Source organism: Megalobrama amblycephala, linkage group LG1, assembly GCF_018812025.1.
Source record: "Megalobrama amblycephala isolate DHTTF-2021 linkage group LG1, ASM1881202v1, whole genome shotgun sequence".
NCBI classification, from domain to species: domain Eukaryota; kingdom Metazoa; phylum Chordata; class Actinopteri; order Cypriniformes; family Xenocyprididae; genus Megalobrama; species Megalobrama amblycephala.
The window spans coordinates 65398340-65424730 of NC_063044.1; the positions used below are offsets into that span (position 1 = coordinate 65398340).

General features: G+C 34.7%; 1 protein-coding gene across 3 annotated transcripts in view; it reads left to right on the forward strand.

Moving 5' to 3' along the window:
• LOC125279959 (polymeric immunoglobulin receptor-like) overlaps positions 1 to 26391 on the forward strand; it is a 52563-nt gene that overhangs the window by 4325 nt on the left and 21847 nt on the right. For all 3 annotated transcript variants that reach the window (XM_048210205.1, XM_048210198.1, XM_048210190.1), the window contains exons 3-9: positions 17 to 373; positions 687 to 788; positions 9426 to 9752; positions 12692 to 12718; positions 22789 to 23124; positions 23668 to 23754; positions 26206 to 26298. In XM_048210205.1, the coding sequence (XP_048066162.1) occupies positions 17 to 373; positions 687 to 788; positions 9426 to 9752; positions 12692 to 12718; positions 22789 to 23124; positions 23668 to 23754; positions 26206 to 26298 (1329 nt within the window). The remainder of the gene's footprint in view (positions 1 to 16; positions 374 to 686; positions 789 to 9425; positions 9753 to 12691; positions 12719 to 22788; positions 23125 to 23667; positions 23755 to 26205; positions 26299 to 26391) is intronic.

Genomic DNA, 26391 nt, shown 5'->3' on the forward strand with positions numbered 1-26391 from the left:
TTATTTTTTTATTCAGAGCGTTTGCTAGTATCAGGATCGAGTCGCTCCATATCTGCGTCTGTGGGAGAGGACGTCACTCTGAACTGCTCTGTCGACTCTCACATCACACCTGAACACTTTGAAGAGGTTTCATGGAAGAAAACAGATGAAGATGAAGATATTCTGGTTCTGCTCTACCAAAACAATGAAACTATACCAGGTTCATCAGATGAGCGATACAGAGACAGAGTTGAGTTCTTCACTGATGAAATCCCCAAAGGAAACTTCTCTCTCAGACTGAAGAGTGTCAGAACTGAGGATAAAGGAGTTTACATGTGTCAAGTGTTTGCTGGAGGACTTTCAGCCAATGCAACTGTAGTACTGGAGAGACTGGGTGAGTCTTGATGGATAAATAAAAAATACACAATCATTGAGGCCTAAACTAACACAAGTTATGTGTAGTTGTTTAATCATGTTTAGTTTGCAGTACTGTGAGTTTGATTAAGATCAGATATTCTTATGACTGAATTATTATTTCTGGATGTGATAGTAATGCTAAATCACTTCAAATATAAGAGTGTTGTGCTACAAAGGTGTGACTGTGTGTTAAAAACACAAATACATATTTACACAAATAAAGAATATTTACTTTTTAGGGTAATATAGAAGAACTCTTGTGTTCAATAACTGATGTCTGTGTTTCACAGGTTTCTCTGTTTCACACATAATAGTGTTCATTCTGTGTATTACTGCATCTGGGTCTGCACTTGTGGTCTGCTGTCTGATCTACTGCAGATCACCGTATAAAGGTACATATGTTCTTATTTGCAGTAGTCTGTTTGAGACTTTAAGGTTAAGAGAAGGTAGAGAAAACAAGTCACACGATACAGTATATGTTATTAATTGTAAAATACACAAAAGACTTTGGAAAGAGTTAATGGTCTAGTGGGGCTTTAGTCCAAAATAACTAGATTTGCACTATCAACATATGAGGCTACAATTACAGTCCAGCATGCAATAAAGTTTAACTTGTTTAAAAATTAACACAACAATCTCAGAGAAAGGTTTCAAAAACAACACTGAAGAAATTAGTGGAAAATATTGAAATGTAAAAAATGGAGATCTTAGTCCAGAGTCAAAAACTCATGATGAACTGCTGGAGACTATAGTAGTCTATCTGTAGAAATGCCTGGTTGAACCACTACTTGCTGCAGACATTAACATTAACAATAGCATTAACATTTCGAACTGGCAAGTTTTAAGGGCTGGTGTGGAACCAGTTTTTAAGGGGGGCAGTCATGAAGATCCATCTAAATCATAAAATTACAAATGAAAAACCTCTTGCAGATGAGAAGTCAACGACATGTTTGAATGAATCCACCCCTCTAGCATGACTATTAATATTAATTAGGTCATGTGACTGAGCTCTGATTAATATTCATGAGCTAAGCCTTCTTGATTGAATTCCCCTCTGCTTTACCAAAATAGTTTTGAGCAGGTAAAGCTGCATGTGAATCAGTTGATACCAACTAAAACACACCGGACTAAATGCCAAAGTTTGTCTGGTCAGGAACACACAACAAATAATTAAATAATAATTTAACATTATTAACACTATATTAACAAACATTATTTATTTATTATTATTAATTGTTCAACTAAGTCAAGCTACCCTTCTGAAAAAGTAGCTAGCTACTTTGAAGCTACTAAAAGGGACAATATTGTATATGCGTAGTTATTTGATTCCAGTTATCCGTTTACTAATAACAATATATTTCAAGAAATGTATACATATTTTCCATTTGATTGAAAGATAAACCTTGCACACTTATTTCAGTGTCGTTGTTAATGTTGTGGATATTCATTAAACTGATTGCTTCATACATTTAGTTTAAAATATTAAAGTAAAGAGGCAAACTTTATCATTCACTTGAACCATGCACAATCTGCACATGCATTATGCTCTTGCTCTGTCCATGAAATATATGTTCTTGAATGAGCAGGGTTTTCTAGCAGAAGTTGTCTTCTTCAGTTCACACCATCATCATCATAAAGTTCAGTCTGTTTTCATTCACTAAAGGCCTCAGCAGATTAGTCCAACTCAAAAAACAGTGAATTGACCAGCTTAAAGTTAAAGCATTTATAGTTTATAGTTGAGTCCAATGAAAAAAAAAAAAAAATAAATAAATAAGTTCTTCATAAAACCAAGACAACATGAATTTGTGTAAAAGACAAAAAGACACATAAACACACAGAAAAAAAATAAATAAAAAAAATAAAATTACAAAGAGCAGAGTTGTGGACCATTTAGAATTGAATCTAATTTTAATTCCAGTTCAGCTTCCTGTGGGGTGCGGCAAATTCAATTCAAATTCACACTCATGAACTGAAGAGTCTATTCTTCAGTTCTAAATTTTGCTCAACCTTGATGAACAGATAAACAATATATATCTAAAACGTAAGAAAAGAGTTTTGACATTTAACCAGCCTGAGCTGTAAAGTGAATGACAGTAATTAAATTATATTGCAGTGTGAGCGGGTGAAGGGTCCATAGAGTTATGAAACAATCTGTTCTTATGATACAGTTTGTGTAAGACTAGTTTGTGTGATGAATGACAGCACAGTAGCAGTAGTGTTTGGGAAACCGTTGAAAACAGTCATTATTTTTGCAGTTCTAAATATGTGGTGCTGCAATAGGTGCATCTGGATCTGCTCTTCTGCTAAAAAGTGTTCCTCTTTGCTGACTGAAATGTTGTTTCTCTCCAAACACAGCTCTGTGTATTTATCTTTTGCTTTTTCTAAATATTATTAGAGTATGTGCAAAAAAAAAAAAAAAACTTTTCTTGTTATTTCACATTAGGAATAAAATCTCTTTTCGTTAACTCTTTATAATAACTTTGATTAATAAATCATTAACAAACATTATATAATGCTTAACAGATCATTAGTTAAATATATTCACATAGCTATTAGGGCTGCCCCTTAATAGTCGACTAAACATTAATTGACGAGGAGAGGCTTAACAGTGCGTGTCCACTGGCACAGAGCAGAGCGAGCATTTTCACTTCATTCCTATGGAAGTTGAGCTTCACGCTCACGCTAAGTGCCAAAAGATTGAGCAGTTCATGTCTTGAGCATTTAAAAATATGCAGGTTGTGTTGGAGTTTATGCTGGATTTAGTGTGCAAATTATATTGTTTACACATTGGAAGCTTTGCAATTGTTGCATATGTGACCTTTGGTTTATCCGACTTGGTTTGTCCCACCCTTCATCAGCACACACACTCTGGACGTGGATGATATTAGAATTTATTGGATGCCTGCACACAGAGCAGTGAAAGAGAAAAAATAGCAAGTCATGGATTCATGTTACAGCTCCACCCACAGCAGTTCTCTCTAGCTCTGCTGCTCTCAATATAACAGTAAACATTACTCATTCACATTACGTTGTACTTAACAAAACAGCAAACAAAATTAAAACATAAATCTGAAATGTAATCTCTCCAGGAAAATTACACTTTTTAAACAATTCAATGTTGTCTTTTCCTTCTGTCATTTTCTTCTTATTGCTTTGTGATCGTATAAAACATTTTAAATCAATTAAGAATGGCATGAATAGAGCAAGTATAATATATATCGAATATGAGACAGATTACACAGCTTATATCATCCATTTTATATTACTCTTAAATATATGTGAAATTAATGGAAATAACACATTGTTTAGTAAAACAATGAGTTAAGTGCTTTACAAAACAGTTTGCACCAAACATGATAAGATGAGCCAGTGGGTAAGTTGACCCACCCCCTGTCTCTTGGCAACCATACACTTTTATTGTCATGTGACCATATATTTTGGAACATCCATCATTTCTGACAGACTGTGAAAAGGAGAAGCACATGGGAGGAGTGGAAAGCGCCAGTTTACTTTAAAAACTGTTTTTTGGCTTGTCACTGAGTATTTCTGAAAACAGCCGAGTGCCTGGAGGCGTACCCTGTAATCCTGTAAGTGGAGCTAGAGTCACGAGTACGCGCAGCTTTTGTGAAGACAATCTACAAGCTATCAATGGTCACCATCGCATTATCCATGGATAACTTTGAAATCACTATAATGAATATAGCGTATAGTGAATGATGAATAATGATGTTATGAATTAACTAAGTTTGTGTTGTTTACATTATTTGCACTCAGGCGCCTTTTGCCAACAAAACAGACATTTGAAGCCGTTTTACTCACCACCTGCGTTTCTGACTCATGACTGGGATCATTATCCCTGTGACCGTTCCATCTTTCAGTTTCAAACGATCTGTGAATCCAGTGTGGAACTGGGCCTTGTTTATGAAACCATAAGCGCCAATCCTGAGGGCTCGAGCAGCCACGGAAAACACAGATATTCTACATTCATTTTAACCAATAAAAAAGTGATTGTAACGATCAGTTTCTATGGTTATTTTAATAACAAATGTCGAGAGCGCATCAACGTAATGCGTGAGAACAAATCTCTCAGCTCCACTTAATGCTGGGTTCTTTGGGAAGCAGGGTAACTTTCCCTCACAACCAAAAACACACTTATTTGGTGACATTGTTGATTTCATGTAGTCCTGTGACCTGTGCAGTGCTGCTGACGACTTCTGTAAACTTGAACGCGCGTTGATAGGCGTGCTTTTGCTCTCTCGCTCTGGTCGACGTGTGTGCGCATGCCCTTCCAGGAAAAGTGCCCGTACAAGAAATTCCGCCCCTGCTGACGTCAATCAGGCCCATACTCGGAAAAAAAAAAAAATCCGAATAATGATTTGGAAGAGAATTTTTGGAACAAAAATACTCCGTCATACGTCCAACTCATGTTTGAAACTTTGGCCATGTTTAGCATGAGAATCCAACTTTTTAACAGTGTAAATAAGTCAGAATACATGAAATAGCATTTAAAATGTGTAATCTTAAAATGTGTAAACCATAAAATAAAACAAATCATTAGTAGATGGTTGATAAGTTATTAGTTGATACATTATTTATCACTTATAAATCATTGAAGTATTTATGTCAAAATTGTTTTAGTATCATTATCTCAATAAACAATTGTTCATCATGAACAAATGATGAACAAAACATTAATAAATGATCAGTATATGATTTATTGATGAAGTTGTAAGCTGGTCTGTGTTCAAAAGCAGTAACATGCAGGTATTCTAAAGCACTATTTTTAAGAAGAGTAATTTATTTGTTTTGAAGTGGATAAACATTCAAAGTGTATTTAGTACAAAATTAGTTGTTCCAATTTAGCAGACTTTAAGTATACCAGTTTAGTAACCCAAAAGTACAATTGCAGGGTATTTTTATTTGGCACATAAATATATAATTGTATTGTAGTACTTAGCACAAAATAAATGTATTTCAAATATATTTTAGTATATATTTTTTCACCAGGGAAGTGTATAAGACTGTGTGTAAAACTATATGAAGTATTTAAAAGGCTACTCAATCAAAAGAGTAAATACAACTAGAAGCCATGTATACTTAGAATACTCAATTTATACTTTTAAGTATATCTTGATCAAAAGACTGAGTATAAGTATTGGCCAAATATGCTTTTCAATATACAAATAGGCTTTTCTGTCATTATAAGTCAAGTACACTTAAGTGCATTTTAAATATATTTCTAAGAATGACATAAAGTATATTTATGAGAAGTATATAAAAAGTAGACTGAAAGTATACTTTATTATTTTTAAATAATACATTTTTAAATTTTTAAATAATTTTATAGTTTATTTTATAGTTTAAAAGAAGTATACTAATATTACACTTGAATAAAATTCTTTTTCGTAAGAGACGACACACCCACAGCAGTTCTCCCTAATAGCTTTGCTGTTCAAACTCAGTGGGCTACAGCACTACCAGCGCAGCCAATAGAAAACATGATTCTATTAATGCAGGATTTACTTAAAGAACCCTATAACTGCAATATTTATCTCGTTACACATATAGTTGTGCTCAAAATTATTCAATCTCTTAGTAAATATGACCAAAGAAGGCTGTGAAAATAAATCTGCTTTGTTAATCTTTTGTTTTAAAAATTACAAAAATCAAACCTTTCATTGGAATTCACAATAAGAATTGTAAATTTTGGGAAAATCTCATTATGATTTTTTTTTTTCTCTAATACACATTTCTCACAATTGTCACATTCTAAATTAGTGCTTATGCTTACAATTTGTCTTTTCCTAATGCTATCTTTCAGTTATGTTTCCTTGTTCAAGAGTGTTGTCATTTCTAATTGGTTCTTTTCCCTTCTGACCAGTTTCTATGGTTACTAATTGATTGTATATTCAGTTCAGGTGTTGTTTGTTTAGTTCATCTACTTTAGTTGCTCTACTTAAGTCCTCAGCTTATCCCTAGTCTATTTCTAATATTGAAAATTAGATAAAAGTAATGTAGCAGTAATTTTCCTGTTTATGTTGGTGGTTTTAAATAAAGCATCTTTGGTTTTTGCATCTTCTTCGTTGAGCGACTATCCCTGCACTACAACCGTGACAACAGTTAATCATACCCTTTTATTCAATACTTTTTGCAACCTCCTTGTGCCAAGATAACAGCTCTGAGTCTTCACCTATAATGCCTGATGAGTTTGGAGAACACCTGACAAGAGATCAGAGACCATTCCTTCATACAGAATCTCTCCGGATCCTTCAGATTCCAGCTCCATGTTGGTGCTTCTTCTCTTCAGTTCACTCCACTCATTTTCTTTAGGGTTCAGTTCAGGGGACTGGGATGGTCATGGCAGAAGCTTCATTTTGTGCTCAGTGAGACATTTTTGTGTTGTTTTTTTTTTATTATTATTTATTTGTTTGTATCATTGGAAGATCCAACCACGGCCCATTATTGGATTTCTAGCAGAAGCGGTCAGGTATTGATTTTTAATCTGTTAGTATTTGATAGAATCCATGATGCCATGTATCTGAACAAGATGTCCAGGACCTCCAGCAGAAAAATAGGCCCACAACATTAAAGATCCAGCAGTATATTTCATTGTACACATGGAGTACTTTTTATCCCTGTGTGCACCAAACCCATCTTGAATGTTAGCTGAAAAAAGGCTGTTTTTTTGTTTTGTTTGTTTTTTTCATCTGACTGAATGTTTGAAAAGTAACTGACACTACTGGAACTTCAAATGGGATGGGTTCTATGGTCAGGTGGAAAAAAAGAGCTTTTTGTCAGCAAACACTTAAGATGGGTTCAGTGCACACAGGGATAAAAAAAATACCCCATGGTCCTGGACATTCAGATACATGACATCATGGATTCTAGCAAATACCAGCAGATAAAACCTGACCACTTCTGCTAGAAATCATGTACTAGGCCGTGGTTGGATCTTCCATCAGGACAATGATCCAAAACAAACATCAAAACCAACACAAAAATGTGTCACTGAGCACAAAATGAAGCTTCTGCCATGGCCATCCCAGTCCCCTGACCTGAACCCTAAAGAAAATGAGTGTAGTGAACTGAAGAAAAGAAGCACCAGCATGGATCTGGGAATCTGAAGGATCTGGAGAGATTCTGTATGAAGGAATGGTCTCTGATCTCTTGTCAGGTGTTCTCCAAACTCATCAGGCATTATAGGAGGAGACTCAGAGCTGTTTTCTTGGGAAAAGGAGGTTTCTGCCAAACCAAATCCCTTATACAGTATGTTTCCTTTTCCGTTAAATTAACAGTGGTTTGTGAACATTGACACGTTAATAACAAATGATTTATCAGGAGCATTTATGTTTGACTGTGTAGGTTGTGCAACGACACGTAAATTGAAACTATTACAAGGAAATATATGTGTTTTATAGGGGAAGCACATATCATAGCCTTACCTTTGAGTTAGTTCACCCTCCGCAAATGTGTGTGAGAGAAAGTGGGGGAAAAGTCACATAGCTCACCTTTTTGTGTGCGTAATATTTATATATGCCATATATTTATACCCTCTACGAAGAGCTGTGCACACACAAGTGATGGGATTTCGGGTGTGAGCATCATCGCTTCGCTACTACTAGAACTACCACCGATTTGCTGCTTTCCGTGTGTCTCTCATTGAAAATGAACTGGAGACTTGCACTTTGCATGTCCCGTGTAAAACTGTCCTTATATCAAAGTGGTAGGCCAATTTTTTAGTGGCCCATCAGGAATTCTCCCTAATCTTCTAGGAGATATTATTATTATTATTATATAATACAGAGTTTGCAATTTTTGACAAACATTAAAAGAACAACAAATTTCAATGAATTAATCCAATAATATATAAAAAGAATAAATAGAAATAAATTGTAATCAAAATCAAGACAAGCAATTTAAATTCATAATGTGCATAAGTGGTCAACAAATGACTGATTACGAGAATAGTTAAAAGAATACTGGTAGCAGATTAAAAATAGATTGTTATATTTGGGATACTCAAACAGTCTAAACACAATACATTTTATATAGGAGTTATTGAGGCTACAGTTCTTGGAAAATAAATATTTCTCAGTCTGTTTGTACGATATTGTATTGCCCTGTATCATCTGCTAGATGGAAGTGGGTCAAACAGAGAGTATCCTGGGTGAGTCTGGGTTAAGTGTTAACTATTAATAATTGAGTACCTTTATGGGCATTGGACTTTTAGCTACTGTAACAACGTTTGTGTAAAGGGTGGTTAGTTAAGTTTAGCTAAATGCTTGCTAAAGACATAACAACACATAGGCCTAATTGTAATTTTGGTGCAAAACATGTTTTTATTGTGCCCTCAACACTTAGCATACTATATCCTTAAGTAGAATATTCCTGGAATCATACATCAACAGGAGAAAACAAATTATTTTTCTCAAGAAAATACTTGTTCATTTATCAAAACAATATAATATAAACAGTTTGAACAGCGTTACCTTAGTAATCAAACTGACCCCTTAAGCAACCCATACCACCAAACCTTACCCATATCACACACCTCAATAGCAGCAAAAAATGTCTTGCAATATAACCTGAACACAAGTACAATACATACCTAACAATTAATTTTTTTCATGTACTGTAACTACAAAGACACCTATTATAAAGTGGGACCAGTTATTTTTATATTGTTAAATTTTCTGTTGAACATCCAGATCACTCATAGCTACCAAACACATTTTTGTACATTTGTAAATTTAAAACATTAGGTAAGTGGATTAGGTAATATATGAACTGAAGATTAATGACATTTGTAGATTTTCAAGAAGTGCATATATGAATTGAAAGTTTAATGACATTTGTAAGCATTTTAATTTACATTTAATACATTTATTAATACATTAAAAAGCACATTATCTCATGTTTCTAGGTATATGAATATATATTATCTAATGATCTGTTAAGTGTTATATAATGTTTGTTAATGATTTATTAATGAAAATTATTATAAAGTGTTACCGTCTTTTCATTTTCAGGGTTCATTCCACCATTTGCTCCTATGGGATCTTCAGTGGTTTTGCCCTGTTATGTTGATAAACTCTTACCAGTAGAGGGTCTGAAGGTGGAATGGAGAAGAACAGACTCAGAAGCTCTGGTTCATCTGTATCAAGATGGTGAGAGTCGACCAGAGGCCCAGCAGCAGGATTATCATGATAGAGCTCATTTCTTTACTGATCAGATTCAACATGGAAACTTCTCCCTCCGTCTGGACAATCTGACAGCTGAAGATGAGGGAGAATACACATGTAAAGTTTACAGTCAGCAGGATTGTGTGTTTTCAACTAAAATGATTTTGAAATCAGGTAAGTGAACAGATGAATAAAACTGTTGTAGTTTTAACCAACACATTAGTCAAATTAGTCAGACTTTGACATAAAGTGAGTTTAATACCAATCATAAATAAAACTCTGAGATGTTAATAAATGAGCTGGTCAAATGTACAGTGGCCCAAAAAGGTTTTTGGACTCTGAGTCACAATTAAAACAGGTGTAATTCATCACATTAACTATGAACATGTTTAAGTAAAGTTTCACAAACACAAAATGACAGTAATTTTGTCTTCATGCTTTTTTAAAAGGGGGTCATACGATGCTTTTTAATGTTTTCCTTTTCCTTTTGTGTGTAATGTATGTGTTTGTGCGTGTATATGATCTGCAATAATTTGGTGGGCAGTCAAAATTCAGCACAACACCTGCTATATGCAAAGACTGCTTACTACTGCTCAAGTCGTGCTTGCAAAGTTGGTTCTGATCGATCATCAGCTTGTGTGTTTATAAATGCTTTAGAAGCATTGTAATCTGAAGCTCATGATTATGGTAAGGGATGTTACATTTCTGACACATACTTGAGGTGTTCGACCAATCACAATGTACTGGTCAGCTGGCCAACCAGAACACCAGTTTTTCAGAAGGAGGGGCTTTGTAGACAGTGTTTCAGACAGACTGGCAATAGAGCTGTGTTGTGGCAAAAAATTAACCGACTCTACTGCATAAGAGATAAACACGTCCAATTGTCTTTTGAAAGTTTTATTTCTTGCAAGAAAGCTCAGACAGTCATACAGGCTCACAAGTAGCTGCAGAGTGTAAGACCAAGAACGAAAGCTTCCCCTCACTTTTATATATCTAACCTCCAAGGCCGAAGCCTCTGTCCTTTTACCATATTAGGAACATCTCTTAGCGGCTGTAACTTTCCACACATTGTTAGCACAGACATGTTTTTAACATACATCTTGCATGTTCCCATACCTTATCTTGCTCTTTCTATTTCTAACATCTACGTTAAACACTATGTTAAACATTACCACTTAAGCCAACAACAACCATGTTCCATAAGCATCATATTTCACAAGAATGCAGGTAAAAATCATATGAAAAATTAAAATTTCCACAACAGCTGCAATAATCTACAGTATGTGAAAAATAATGTGTTTTTTAAAGTCCCCCTGTGGTCACAATCAAGTGTTGTTTATATGCGTATGTGGTGTTTTTTAATATGCTTTAAGACAAACAAATGAATAAGTCAACACCATTGGTGAGTATTTTCTCTTTAAAACTACAGTGAAAAAAGACCCCCGGTTTGAAATCGCTGGTGTTTCTGACATTACAAACTACCTTGTAACCAATCATGTCAACGTGCCGGTTTGGTGCTGAATTCTGACCCCTGCAAAATTACTACAATAATAGTACTTGTAGGTTTAGGATTAGGGGTGGGGATAGGATCAGGCAATCAGGTAGCGACTTCAATGAGGGGGGTAGTAATTTGGCAGGGAGTCAAAATTCGCCACATCACTGGCGTGCTTTGGCATATCATTACTATGCCATGAAGCAAGGGAGATTCATGAGAAACCAGGTTATCATGGTATTTTTCTGTTGATATGAAAAATCTAGTAGATTTAGCAATATAGCAGGTGTATGATGTATATTACGATGTTATGATGAACTATATGCCGTTCTGAGTTGTTGAAAGCGTTTGTAAGGATACTGATTGTCAGAAGGCAGCTGTCTGACTCTGTCTGAGATGAAGAATGGGAACATGGTTTGTGTAACATTAGCAACATATTATTAGCTGTTTGATAACATAGTCAAGCAAAAGGCAAATCATGTTAATTACCGTTATGTGCGATGCATTGTGCAGCGTTTATCTCAGTAAGTTGACCGAGTGGATCTCTGAGCTGGTGTGAGCGAATGGAGGTGGGGCTAATTTGCATATTCATAGATCCCCATATACTTAATGAGGCAAGGGTAAAGAGTTACATTCAAGGTATTTTAAGGCATGAAGAATTTTTTTTTTCACAGGAAAAAACATTTGAATATGTCATTTTGGTGATTAAAGATGAGTTTTAAGAGATAAAATTATTGACTACAGGGGAACTTTAACATTAAAGTATGTTGACCTATTCTATCCGCTTGTTAAGTCGTGACGTAAGGAACACCGTTTCCAGGTCCAAGCCTCGACTCGTTTCACTTGAGAATGCCATCGACGGCCGTTTATGAGTGCTATTTATTCATATTAAACATCAATCATTTTAAAAAGTTAAACATTTTAAATACTTACAGTCTACACAACAGTCTCCATGCTCACAACATCACAGACGTTAATATTTTAACGATTTATAAAAGATGAATTATTGTCTGGCCATCTGGGATTTTGGTATGGAGATAAAGGTTATGATTTTTTTTTTTTTGTAGTATTACACCACATTGTGTGTGTATATTAGCACCTGTTGTTTTCTTGTGGTATGAGAGAGAGCATTTGGACCCGGAAGCTTTGGACGTCAGACTTAACAACCATATCACACCCAATGCATAAAATAATGAACTTTTAAATTAGCATCATATGACCCCTTTAACACATCTATTGTTTTGTCATTTTAAGTTTTTGAAATGTGCTTGTGCATATTTTTTAGCAATCAATGATACTTGCTTTGATGTTTTGATATCTACTATAATGATATTCAGACAATTTTAAATGAGCCTTAAGTGTCCAAATACTTTTTGGGGCTGTGGTACATTAACTGGTGTAATTGTTTAATTTGAAGGAAATAAAAAAAAAAGACAGAAGGAATGTCCATTATCAGCACATGCCACTAAATTGATCATTGATAATAGCCAAACAACAATATTTAAATATAATTAAAAGAGTAAATAATAATAATGATTACAGAACATTTAACCTGTTATAAGTTTAATGATTTTATTACCTTTCTGACTGAAATGTTGTTATTGTTTTTCTATCTTGCTAGATTATAACAGAAAAGACTTCACAGATGGTAAGTGATCAGATAAAGTGTAAAAGAAATATGAGCCTAATCAATACATGATTTTATTTTGGTTGATTATTTACAGTATTACATTTGCATTATCAATGCATAACTAATGAATGAGATTCCAGTCAATTATATTCATAAATATAATTGTGAGACATTTTAATGCACCACTGATCTGGTCATACATTGATGTAATTCTTCAGTCTGAAAGCAAAGAATCTCCTTCATACTGAAGTCTGAACATGTATTCCTGGATGGGATTGTACATGTTTATTTCCCTCTAATATGGGTTTATCCTGCATTAGAGATGCACATTTTTATACAGTATGTGTATGAAGGAAGCCACTGCTCTTCAAGAACAACATTATCTAGTTTGCAGAAGACCATGTGAACAAGCCAGGTTTAAATGAAAAGCAATACATTTGATGAAAAACAAAACAGAAAACACTGCAATCAATAATATGAATCACATCTGTAAAGCACAGTGCTGTGCACTATAATGGCTTGGGCTGCTTGTTTAACTGGGTTCTCTTTATTTGGTAATAGGACTTAAATGAGATCTGATAACAATGTGGGTCTTTTAAGGGTTCTCAAAACTTCTAGTGCAGAGGAGGTCCTGCTTTTGGCTTAGTTCTGCTACTGTAGATCTTCCTTCTTCCTTCCTGCAGAGTTTAATTACAGCCTGCTGCTCCAACACACCTGTCTGTGATCTTCAAATATCCTGAACATCTTGATTATCAGATTCATGTGTGTTTGATCAGGGTTGGATCTAAACTCTGCAGGATTAAAGCTCTTCTGGATAGGAGCAGTGTTGTTTTCACCTGATCTAGTGTCACTGGAATGAGACACAAACAAATTATAAAGATAGAATAAATAGGATAATAAAGATTGTACATGTTGGGTTAATTCTGCTGAAGTAAAATCCGAACTGTTACTGAGAATGAAAGAGACACAGAGTGAGGTGCTCTCATAAAACTGGTCATCACATATGTACCACAGTGTGACCACAGTCTCTAGGATCTACACAGAGAAGTCACAGAAAGTAGCTTTCTGTGACTTCTCTTATTCTATGTAATAATACAGACACAAAATATACATTCAATAACTGAGGATCACTTTAGATAATGTGCCAGTGACTCTTAATAATCCTCCTAATATCATTACTCAATGGGCTAAATGTAGATTTAAAAATACATGAATAACTTTTCTTTCTTTTATTTGCAATCAAATTACTTTCTTCATGTTCAGGTAAACTACGGACTTTCTCAAGTACAGTATCAAGCCACTTGTTGGGATATCCATGTGATTTGAAATCTGTATAGATTCTGGTCTTTAGTCTCAAAATCCTCAGCAGGTACGATAGAGTCTTAAGAAATGACTATAGGGTAACCCACATTTTAAGGGGATTGAATGGGCACTAGTAGCATGAAGAAGACTGTTCTTTGCTATATCTTTTCTATAAAGAGAAGAGATTATTTGTTTATCAACAATTGATATACAAGTATCCAGGAATTTAACATTTCTAAGACCCACATGATGTGTGAACTTAATAGAAGGTCTTAAACAGTTCATATATAAAGAAAATGCCTCAAAATCACAAGCAGAACCTTTATAAATAACAAAACAGTCATCAATGTATCTCTTAAACAGAATGATATTGTCAAAAAAAAAGGGTTGTTGTTGAAAACATATCTATCCTCCAAAAAGCCCAGATATAAATTAGCATAGTCAGGAGCCATGGTGGCCCCCATGGCAGTACCCTCAATCTGTAAATAATTCCGGTTTCCAAATAAAAAAATATTTTAAGTAAGAACCATTTCAGCCATTTCAATGATAAATTAGACAGAAGGCCATCATCTTCAACACTCAAATCAAGAAAAATTTTTTTAAAGCCACTAGGCCTTCATGATGTGGAATATTGGTATATAACGAAGTCACATTCATAGTTGCCAGTATAACATCCTGCTCAACAGTTTGAATAGTTGATAGACATTGCAAAAAATCTGCTGTGTCTCTAAAATAACTAGGAAGAGATGTGACTAAAGGTCTCAGAACAAAATCAACAAAATTCGAGAGTGGGTTCAGTAAGACTGTTGTCTCCAGCTACTATGGGCCGTCCTGGTGGATTGACCAAGCTCTTATGTACCTTGGGTAGAGTGTAGAAAACTGGCCTACTTGGAGAATGATTGAGCAAGTATTGCATCTCTTTATCAGAAATCAATAGATGAGCATGTGCTTCCTGAAGAAACATCTCAATCTCCCTTTGAAACTGAGCAGTTGGATCTGATGGTAAAACTCGATAGTAAGTGGAATTTCCTAATTGATGAAGAGCCTCCTGATTATAAAGAGCTCAAGGCATAACCACCAAACCACCTCCTTTATCTGCAGGTTTGATTACAATATCTTTATTTCTGCACAGTTTGTCAAGAGCCTCTTTTTTCAGTGTGTCAAATTTGACTTTTTGTTCTGAGATGAAGATGACTCCTCAAATAAATTAGTCACATCCCTTTGTACTAACCTATAGTAGGGTACAACAGAGATAAAGGCACACCTTAAGAAAAATTGTGCTTTTCACTACTCTCAAAGTGTATGATTGCAGGGAAAATATATATGTTTGTATTGAACATTGATGGAGCAACAGATTTTGTGTGAAAAAAAAAAAAAAATCATAAAGTGGTTAATTTTGTTTAAAAATCTTATAAATGTATGAGGTGGTGAGGGGGGATATAAGGCATGGCATAAAAGGCACACAGTAATCATACAAATACTTTAGCTAAAATAATATGTTTTTAATAATGACTAGGTTCAAAAGAATAACTTTAGCAAAGTTGGTACTATTTTCTGTTTATTTTGATAAATAAAATAATTAATTTGTGTTCAATAAATATACTGTCATTAAAATAGGCCTATGTTAATATAAAAATGTATTTTAAAAATACAGAAACAAAATTACTTTAAAAAGTAAAGATTCTGAAAGCATTGAAGGAGATCCCATAATATTAATTGATTTACAGCAGTAACAATAAATTATATTTTATTATGATTGATTTAAAAAAAAAAAAAAATAAATAAATAAATAATAAAAAAAAATATATATATGATTGTTTCATGAATGGGTATTATCTCTAAGATGAAAACCCAGTTTGATATATGATATTTGCTATGTGAATCTAACCATTTCATATCAAGAAATGGAAAAGTCAGTCAGCTATTCATTATCATGTTAATTATTGTGCCTTTTGCCCCAACAGCAGCGGTGCTTTTTACCCCATAGTCCATACTTTTACATATTCTTCTGTTATTGAAAAACTGTTGCTTGAATTACCTTGAACAAAACTGAAAATCATTAAGAAGACCTTTGTCGGAAAATATAAACATTAATTTAATAGATTCTCATTTGCTACTTAAATCAACAACATTTTAAAAAACATCAAATATTAGATCAAACTACCTCAGAATCAACTTTGCTTTGCTGCCCGAGATCGCGTCAAGGATCAAACAAATATGCACGTACATTTTGAAAAACGGATATTTAGGAAAGTGCTGCGGCAAGTTTTTGTGCCATCTAGTGGTTAAGAGGAAAATAAAATCAAAGGCGCCTTTAGCCCCGTTGTACCCTATATATCCATAGATGAATTAGATACAGATGGACAAAAAGTGCTAGTAGGTTTGAATTTAGCTTGAACATTATAAAAACATGTAGGTACATTTTGTTGGTCTACTACTTGAGCAGTGGCGCATGAAGCTGTACGGCTGTACGGCTGTACGCACTGTGCCTACCATAAGAGGGCGCTAATTAATGCCGTTTTTATTTTTTACATAATTTTAAAAAAAGATTATTAAAATCTATCTGCGTACACTCATGACGAGAGCAAGAGAGAATGAGAATAAATAAAGGTGCGTTTGTGTGTTTTAAAGTCAAATGTGTGTATGTGCGTGCATGGGTGGGCGTGGGGGATATGGGTGAAAAGAAATCTGATTGGATAGTTTTCGTTTCAGAGCATCAAGAGTGTCGAAAACAGTGCCATCTTGTGGTACTTAAAATTTACAGCAGCCATAAACCTGAGTGCGCAGCTCCGTTGTTTATGACGACGCTATGAGTTGAGTTTTCTGATAATATAATTCACATATTAAAGTGTACGTGGCAATAAATTAAATGTAACAACAAAAACAATCATTATAATAATACTATTAGGCTACCTTCTGAGTTGTTAAAGGCAAGTAAATTGTACTGTCATTTTATTGTTTTACCAGTTATATGACAGAATATGACAATGTAATATTTTTGAAAATATTTTGTTATATATTTAAAATGTTACTAAATGGACTTCCATTTATTGGTCTGGGTTCAAACATTCCTACACGCAAAGTGAAGCATTCACGTGACTGGAAACACTAACTACGTTTACATGGACAGCAGTAATCTAATTATTGACCTTATTCTGAATAAGACAATATTATGGTTAAGGTGTTTACATGAGTTGCTTTTAGAATATTCTTTTCATGGCATGAATGAAGAACTAGAACTTTCTTGTTTTTTGTAATTGTCTTTTTCTTTTTTTTTTCTTTTCTTTATTTGCTGTGATTGTATATTTTACAATCGGCTGCAGTCAGGGGAGGAGTGAAAAAAGTGCAGGACAGACGGACAGTTCTCTGTTCTCGTAGTGCAGGGGTTCTTAACCTTTTGCAAGCTGGGCCCCCCCAAAGCTGGATCATTGCAGTTGGGGCCCCAGTGCGTGTGAGCATTTCACAAAAACTAAAGGAAAGCTTTATTCTGACTAGTTTATTCGTTTATATATATATATATATATATATATATATATATATATATATATATATATATATATATATATATATATATATACAGGGTGCGATTTGTGAAAAAACAGAGGGGAGGATGTTTTGAATTTTTTTTTTTTTTTTTTTTTTTTTTTGTTAAAACCACAGTGCTATATACTATTTTTTTTGGCAGCTGTTACAGAAACATTTTTTTTTTTTAAATCTTCTGATTTAACCTTGAGATTTGAAGTATTACATAGCTTAGATATTTGCACCACTAAAATGACATTAATAATTCTTAATTTCTGACAGAAATGCAAAATCAATCGGTAGTTATTAATAGAATAACGAGAATAGAATAACATTTATTTTTGATCACAGTGCATACACGTTTACCTCAGATTTTACTATATAGAATTAAAGCTGGACCGTACGCAGGGTTTCATAATTCCCGAGGTCAGAAAATGTTGTTTGCTAGGGGGGTACGGGGGCATGCTCCCACGAGAAAATTTAGATTTCCCTGGTGTACATATGTGCATTTTAAGACGTTTTAAGGCCAACAAATTGGATAACAATAGCTTTAAAACCATGTCAACATACATACATGCATGCACAGTTTTGAGGCAGCTTTAATAGCATGTTTGGCAATTTCATGACTTCACTTACAACAGAACAACGACCATCATTGCTCGTAGTTTCTTTTGCGCTTTATTTAAGCTATAATAAAGTCATTATGCAGCGCGCGCCGGCGCATTTGCGCATGCAATTCTTGAGTGCGCTCCACGAGCACAGTATAACGGCTGATTGGACAGTCGTGTTCATTTTTCTGAGTTTTACAGACATAGCCTGACAAAATCTCATCTGACCGCAATTCACTGTTGTTCAACTGAAGCTCCCTCGTCGTCACCTGCACCTTTTCCGCTCTTGTTTGACTTGAGCCTAGCTGGCGCTGAGACGAAGTCGGAATGCGCGTCTGAAAAGTGTCCCATTTGTTGTGGTGGTAAAGAGACAGTTCTATATTAACGCAGGGGTTTACGTGGCGATGTTTTAAAAAAAGATTTTTATTTTTGGTATTTTATATGCTCTGTTGGTGGTTTGTGGAGTAGCAACTCCTACAAATCGCACCCTGTGTATATATAGGCTATATATATATATATATATATATATATATATATATATATATATATATATATACCTCACGTTTTATACGTTTGCAGCCTCTGAAACTTCCGTCCGTCATAAAAATTAATTCGGATGGTTCGATTTTCTGCATTTTTCGCATCCGTAGCAAATATTTTGAGGGGTTTTTGACAATTGATCCACCAAATGACGAATATGAAAAAACGAATACGACAGTTTCGGACTCAGTCAGGGTGCAAGGACCTTAAACTTTTGAGGCTTGCGCAGCTTCTCGAGGAGAAATCAAACAAATGAGCGCCGTTTTCTAAAGTCTATGAACGCAGCACACACAAATAAACTAAACTGACATACTGCAGTTAAATTTCAAAATGTGGTGTTTTTATATTTATAACATTTGAATACAGTTCAGCATCACACGACCTGACGACCAAGAGAGCTGACAACTGACCATCACTTAATTGACCATCACCTCGCGATTGAAAATGTGACACTGATATGACAGTTCAACAAACAAGTTAATAATATTAAGTCACTTACATTTTAGACGAAATAATGACTGTTTTGGTCTATTTTAGCAGCGAAAATAGATCCGATGAATCCAAACAAAGATCTCACAGCAACACTCAACCGTGTTTTGAATGATTCAGTGTTTTGAACAAATCGTTTGAGTCAAAGATTCAATGACCCATTCACAAACATCTGTCTCATTCTTGATGAATCGGCCGTTGAACGAATCGTGAATGAACGACTCAATGACTCGCTTAATAAAACCGCTTATCACCTGCATTTGCCCTCACTATCGACAAACCAATCAAATTTGTTCAAAACTTTTTTTTTAATCAGTCCAAACACTTTTTATTTTTTATTCAGGAGTTATGTATATACAAAACTATAACTTTTTATGACAGTAGTTTAGTGATAAAAAATGTTTGCAATTTTTTTTTTTCAGGTTATAGGATTTTTTTTTTTTCAATTTTTTCCCTCCCATCCTGGGGGCGCGCCCCACCGGTTGAGAACCACTGTCGTAGTGGATCAGACACCTACGAGATCAAAGGCGGATATCACGGGATTCACACTCGTGCTGTGTTGCCGATAAACTGGATGTAATTTAAGTTCTGTTGCTTTTATATGACAATAAACATAATGAACAATACACGCAAAGTACTTGTTATTTATTTCCATTCGAAAGATGTGTTTATCAATCATTTTTACTTTAATTATATACATGTTTATATATATATATATATATATATATATATATATATATATATATATATATATATATATATATATATATTTATTTATTTATTTATTTATTAATAAATGACATCAATCATATAACCCAAAGAGAGATCGCACTGTCAGAGAGTTTTGGGATATTCACACATTATTTTTACACCTAAAAACGTGATATTAGAGTTTTAAAATCAAACATTTTAAAAAAGTTGTTTAAACCAATAAAGCTGTGTCGTCAGCAAGTCGTTTCCCATCGTGCTTTTGGTCAGCGCAGTCAGTGGAGAGCAACTGCGCTCGACTGCAGAATCCGATGAGGCCGCCTCGCCCTCACGAGACTTTTTTGACACACGTCGGCATGACATCAGAGCAAGGCGGCCCACCCTCGGACACATTTCTAACCGGCATGCATCTTGTGGTGATCAAATTCTGAGTAAATGAGTAGGCCTAAATTCTGCGCGGTTCTGTGCAGAATCTACTCATCTCAAACAAGCCTAGTTTGTGCCATGTTTGCTAACTATTAGACTCCTGCAGTGACACTTGTGTTAATTGATTGATAATTGTGACAATTGGATTCAGCTGATTGCTTTCAATTACTTGTCTATCAAGAAAGAGGGTGACTGTTTGTTGCATATTGAGCACTGAGGAGAGCAACTTGCTGAAACATCTGAGGGCTGTTTCATAAAAGATGCTAAGAAAAGCGAGGATTAATCTCCAAAACCTGACTTGAATTAACCTAACAAATGAGTTTGGGCTAAAACGGTTTCTTAAAAGGTAATTGAAGTTCACGCAGTCCCGCTAATTCGATCCAGGTTTACCTAGTAGTCAAGATAATTTCGCGTGCACGCTTTTCTTAAGCAGCCCTAGAGGTCGATCATGGATCAAATCGATCCACCATAGGAAACGGCATACATTTTGTGCTATTTTATGCGTTTGAGACATGGTGTTTTCCTTAGTGCATAACTTACTTTTCACAAGTTTATTCTCCATCTGTAAATGTTAGAAAGTAATGCAAATATTTCCATTTTGCGGCTAAACTTCACAGTGAACGAGCGCTGCTGCGCGCATGCGCGCTAAACAGACGGAATGCAATAGAAGCGCAATATTCTAAAATACACATTTCGCTAAAATATTTGATGTTTGACATTAAATGTGCCTTATGTACACTTTCAAACCTACAAGTAAGTGTATTTTTATGATAGTACCTAACTGTAAATGGATTATTGTAATGCGGTAAATAAATATACTTTGGGACAATTAGCTACTGAGTTTAGATTCATCTTATCAATTAAAATTTAGTCTGTGCATATTTATTTTCATTTTTAATTTTGTGATTTTAATTTCTGCTCTTCTAATAACCATAAAGAGTACTACTGCCAAACAAAACCGGAGAGAAATGTATTCATATATTTTAAAACAATCTAATTAAATATTGGGCACAAAACATTTAGCCAGTAAGAAAGGAAAACCTGTAGGTTTTACACACACACACACACACACACACACACACACACACACACACACACACACACACACACACACACATATATACATATACATATATATATATATATATATATATATATATATATGAGACCAGAGTATAGATTAAATATGGGCCTTGGAAAAGGCTAGCTGTCTTTATTGTGCTTTGACTACAGTGGGTAGTTTCAGTGTGAACAACCATGCATGTCACTTCAGCAGGATGCATCTTACTCTGTCACTCTTTTCATAGCTTTTGCTGGCTCTGAAACACTCACTTGGTATTTCTCCTGCTCTTTGTCTAGCAAAAAAATCACTCCTCACTTAATGAAAGCTTACAAATGAAGGCCTGATTGTTTCAGGGGCCTTGTCACAGTTCTATTGATTTTGAATTTCTGTGTTACTTTTGCTAAATTTTCACACTTAAAACAATGATTTGGTAATCCTCTTGTATTCTTCTGTGCTAAGAAATAAGGTTTACTGACAGTTCTCTCCCAAGTGCTTCCATTGTTGTCAGTATTAAGTCTGAGAATGATTCAGTGGGCTATATAACACTTAATTTTTAAGAAATTACTTCTCTTTAAATGTTTTGTTTCTCATCATACTTACCTTTTAATAAAAAAAATGCTTTAAACTTACATCAATATATATTTTTTATTTAGCACTATTTAGTAAATGTGTGTGTATATGTTAATAAAGTCAAATAATTGTATGTGAGAGAGTCAGCTGTAATATCATTGCGTTCCTATTGGTCAGTGTTAGAGGAGCTCGGCTTAGCCTGACAGTTAGCCTGCTCCAGACCAGGCTAGTTTCCCAGCATAAGTTGCCAGAGTAACTGAGTTTGAACTAATTTAAGTTTGTTTTATGAAACAGAATTCGCTGACAACAAGTCTGACTAAGTAAAATAAGCCTGGCTTGTTTTCTAATCTTGTTTTATGAAACAGCCCTCAGCTTCTTTGTTTTTAATTCCCATGCACTTGCACTTTTTTGCACCATGTAGTTTATAAAATAAATTATTTTTTTTGACCTCTTCAGTCTTCATTTTTTGTTTATTTTCAAGTATTTTCTTGGCTCTACACACCTGAAAGAAAAGGAACTTTTTTGTCAATTTACAGCACATCAGTTTCCTCTAAGTTCATCAATTTATTTAATGTGTATGTGATATTTATTGATATTATGTGTCTTGTGATAAAGAAGTTTTTTTTTTTTTTTTTTTTTTTAATGCAGAAGGTCAAACAGTTGACAGTGAGCTATTTTGGCACTGCAGACATTTATTAGTAAATCTTTCTGAATGTCCCATTGCAGTACGTTTCTGGTGGCAGTGCTGCTCTATCTTATTTCGATACGATAGTGCATCTTGATGTACAAAATATCATTCACTTTTTTTTTTGCCTCAACAGAATTCCACATTATAAACAAAATGTCTTTTTGTTTTTTAGGGTTGATTGTGAAAGGTCCCTCTGGTCCTTCAGTTGTTTTATTTGGAGGTTCAATGGTTCTGCCTTGTTATGAACATTTACCAATGGAAGATCTGAAGGTGGAATGGAGAAGTAAAGGAGAGGCTCTGATTTTGTATCAAGATGGAGAGAGTCGACCAGAGCAGCAGGATTATCATGATAGAGCTCATTTCTTTACTGATCAGATTCAACATGGAAACTTCTCCCTCCGTCTGGACAAACTGAGAGCTGAAGATGAGGGAACATACACATGTAAAGTTTACAACAAAGAGTCACCTGTGTTTTCAACTGAAACTAAATTGGAACTGAGTCTACTTAGTAAGTAAACACTTAAGAAAGATGATGAGTGTGTGTGTGTGTGTGTGTGTGTGTGTGTGTGTGTGTGTGTGCGTGTGCATGTGTGTGTGTGTCAGCTTGGGGACGTCTAGAGAGAGGTCACTTAATGAAGACAGATTCGCTCTTTGTGCATTATTGCAGTCTACCCTGGGATTTATTGGCTTGTCTGTGCCAACACATGCCACTGAAATAGTCATAGACACTAGACTGTTGTAAACAGTAAACAACATAAGCCCTGAGTGTAAAAATACCCACAATGCATCTTGTTCTGCACTGCTGCTCTGCTGTCTGTCTACTGGTGATCAGAAATATATAGAAAGATGCCTAAAATTGATCAGAAAAGTAAGAAAAGATACTCTGGCCATAATAAAGTCCATTTAGGGCTTTTAATTAACATTTAATCAGTTAAAATTAAACTGATTAACAATATTATTATTACATATATAACTGATATTATTATTACATATTTAAAATTACTACATATTTAATTAATTCAGACATAATTGTTTTGTATTGTTTCTTTAGATTCATTCCTCCATCTTCATCTGTATCTAGTCTTCTGTCCAAATATGATCATGATTTTTGCTTTTGTCTTCTGGGGTGTTTCTGAAGGTGAGTGTTTCTAATCATATATCAATCTCAAAATGACACTACACCATATTAATTACAAGAACAAGTGCTCCTACACTTTAAGTTACTTTTTTTTTAATTCACTGTCATGTCATATTTTAAGAAAAAGCTGTCCTCTAATGATGACAATCACACTCCTGAGATATTTTAGCCACATATATGTTTGTTAATAGAGTGTCAAGAATAAGTTTGTGAAAATAGCATTGATTTCTCATAAATACTGTATGTTCTGAAGTCACAATTACAAACAAACACACTCTGGCTCAACTTATAACACACAAATCGTTGTACTTTTCAAAATGTTATTGAAGGCATTGAGTGTTCATTGACAGGGCAGGGTAGAGAGAGTTAGGCCTGGTACACACTAGACGATTTTCAAATCTTGACCAATTTTAAAACTGTGGGAGACCACAGACATAATGGCAGTTTCAACTGATTTTTAGCACTATTATCCTCTGAACGCACACACTAGAAGATTCGTCTGGACTCCAAGACCACAAACCTGTTGATTGCCGGAACGATTTCACACCGAGACAAGATCTCACGGAGTCATTGCGCCGCTCGCGTCCGGTGTAGATGTGGTGTCACCCTCCGACCTTACGGCCATGGACTCCTAGGTCACTAAGACCAAATCACAAACTATCCTAAAATGGCTTTTGCTGCCAATCTGCTTCAGCAATCCACGCAAAGACACTGTAGGGGAGAGTGGGGTAAGATGAGCCAGTGGGTAAGTTGACCCACCCCCTATATCTTGCCATCCGTAACATTTTATTGTCATGTGACCATATATTTAAGAACCATCCATCATTTCTGACAGACTGTGAAAAGGAGAAGCACATGGGAGGAGTGGAAGTCCCTTATTTACTTTAAAAACGGTTTTTGGCTTGTCAAAGTTTAACACTACAGATGTAATGGCTGTTTCATCAAAGCAAATTTGTCCAGGTATAAAAATATTTATGATGCATATTGGTGATTTAGCAACGTATAAATAAATTTATATTTATTTATACGCTAAATATTATTCTGAATTGGTAAGCTAGCTAGCTTTTCCTAAAATGGCAGCTATGGGGCAAAGTGGGCCAAATGCTGTGGGGTAAATTGAGCCAGCGTTTTAACTTACCCCACCATAAGGCAATGAATTTAAGTTAAATCTGAAGTATAAACTGGTGTCATTTCAATGTAATATTACACAACTGGTTTAGTTTATCTTTATTTTCGAGTTTATTTGATAGGAACAGTGTATAAGTACACCAAATCCTTCTCTGATACGAACCAGAGGATGTTTAATCATATATATCTTTACTCCTGTAGTCTCTAATGGCCTAACATGGTCGACATTGCAGAAAAACTACCATGTCAAGAACCTTTTGACTAAAATGTTTATTAGTTTCAGTGACATTTATTCATTCTTATTTAGTTTTTATTTAATTTTACTCAACAAACTCTCTGTTTAGTCTGTTTTTTGGAAGGTTACAACTTTGATGTTCAACATATTGTTTCAGAAATGCAAACAATTAAAGATACTGAAATTTCAACTTCATTTGGTTGGTTTTATGTTCTTAAATTTAGGTTTAAAAAAAATAAATATTTGTAAAATATGTTTACAAAGAATATCAATATTAATTAGTTTTTAAATAGGTACATTATCTTTAAAATTTCCAATGGGTTTGATTCAGATTCAGTTAGATGGTCAGTTTACACCCACCTACTGACTCGGCTCAACTTACCCCTAACCTGGGGTAAATTGAGCCAGAGGAACACTTTTTTATAAGAAGCCATATTTTTAGAACCCTTTGTCATAGATGTATTCTGATCATTTAAAATGATAGGAAACATCATGAAATTACTTTCATTGTACTTCTGCCTCATTTTCCCTTATCTTGAGGACCACATAAGTAAAAACTGGCTCATCTTACCCCACTCTCCCCTACACCATTGAGGTAATAGCCTTGGGTGCTGAACCTTTCCTTCAAAAATGCAATACATATTTTGATTTATAGATTTGAATCTACGATATAATGGCAACAATAAATCTTAAATAAATAATGCCCGATTACCTGTGGCAGTTGCTTTCACAAGTTCACACTTACAAATGACTGGAAAAAAAATAAATAAAAAAAAAATAATATATGTGTATTTGGCGTGCTGTCCAAGGGGATCGAGGGCTCCGAGCTTGGAATTTAGCCCATAGATATAGATGCATATAGCATGTAAAACTGGGAACACTTTTACGAAGGCAAAAGTTTGAATTTGATTGGCTGACTTCTACAGGTTTTCCGAGAACCTAGTGTGCGGAGATCTTTATCTATCCGCCAGGAAACAAAGCCATGCAGCTTCAGTGCAGAAATCCAGATATTTTCAAAGGGTTCACAAACTTATTCTTGTCACTGTAAATCAGTAACATCTCATGATTAATATCTGTTTGTGTTTCAGGATCTGTGAATGAGACGGTCTGTTGTTGTGCTCTTTATTTTCTGAGACCTCTCCTGATACTCTGGGCGGCTCCATATATTATAGATTTTACAGGTATGAGTCATGTGATCAGTTTATTAGAGATCAGAAAATAAATCATAAATCAAACCCAGATGTTCAGACTTCATATATAATCTTTGTGTGAAT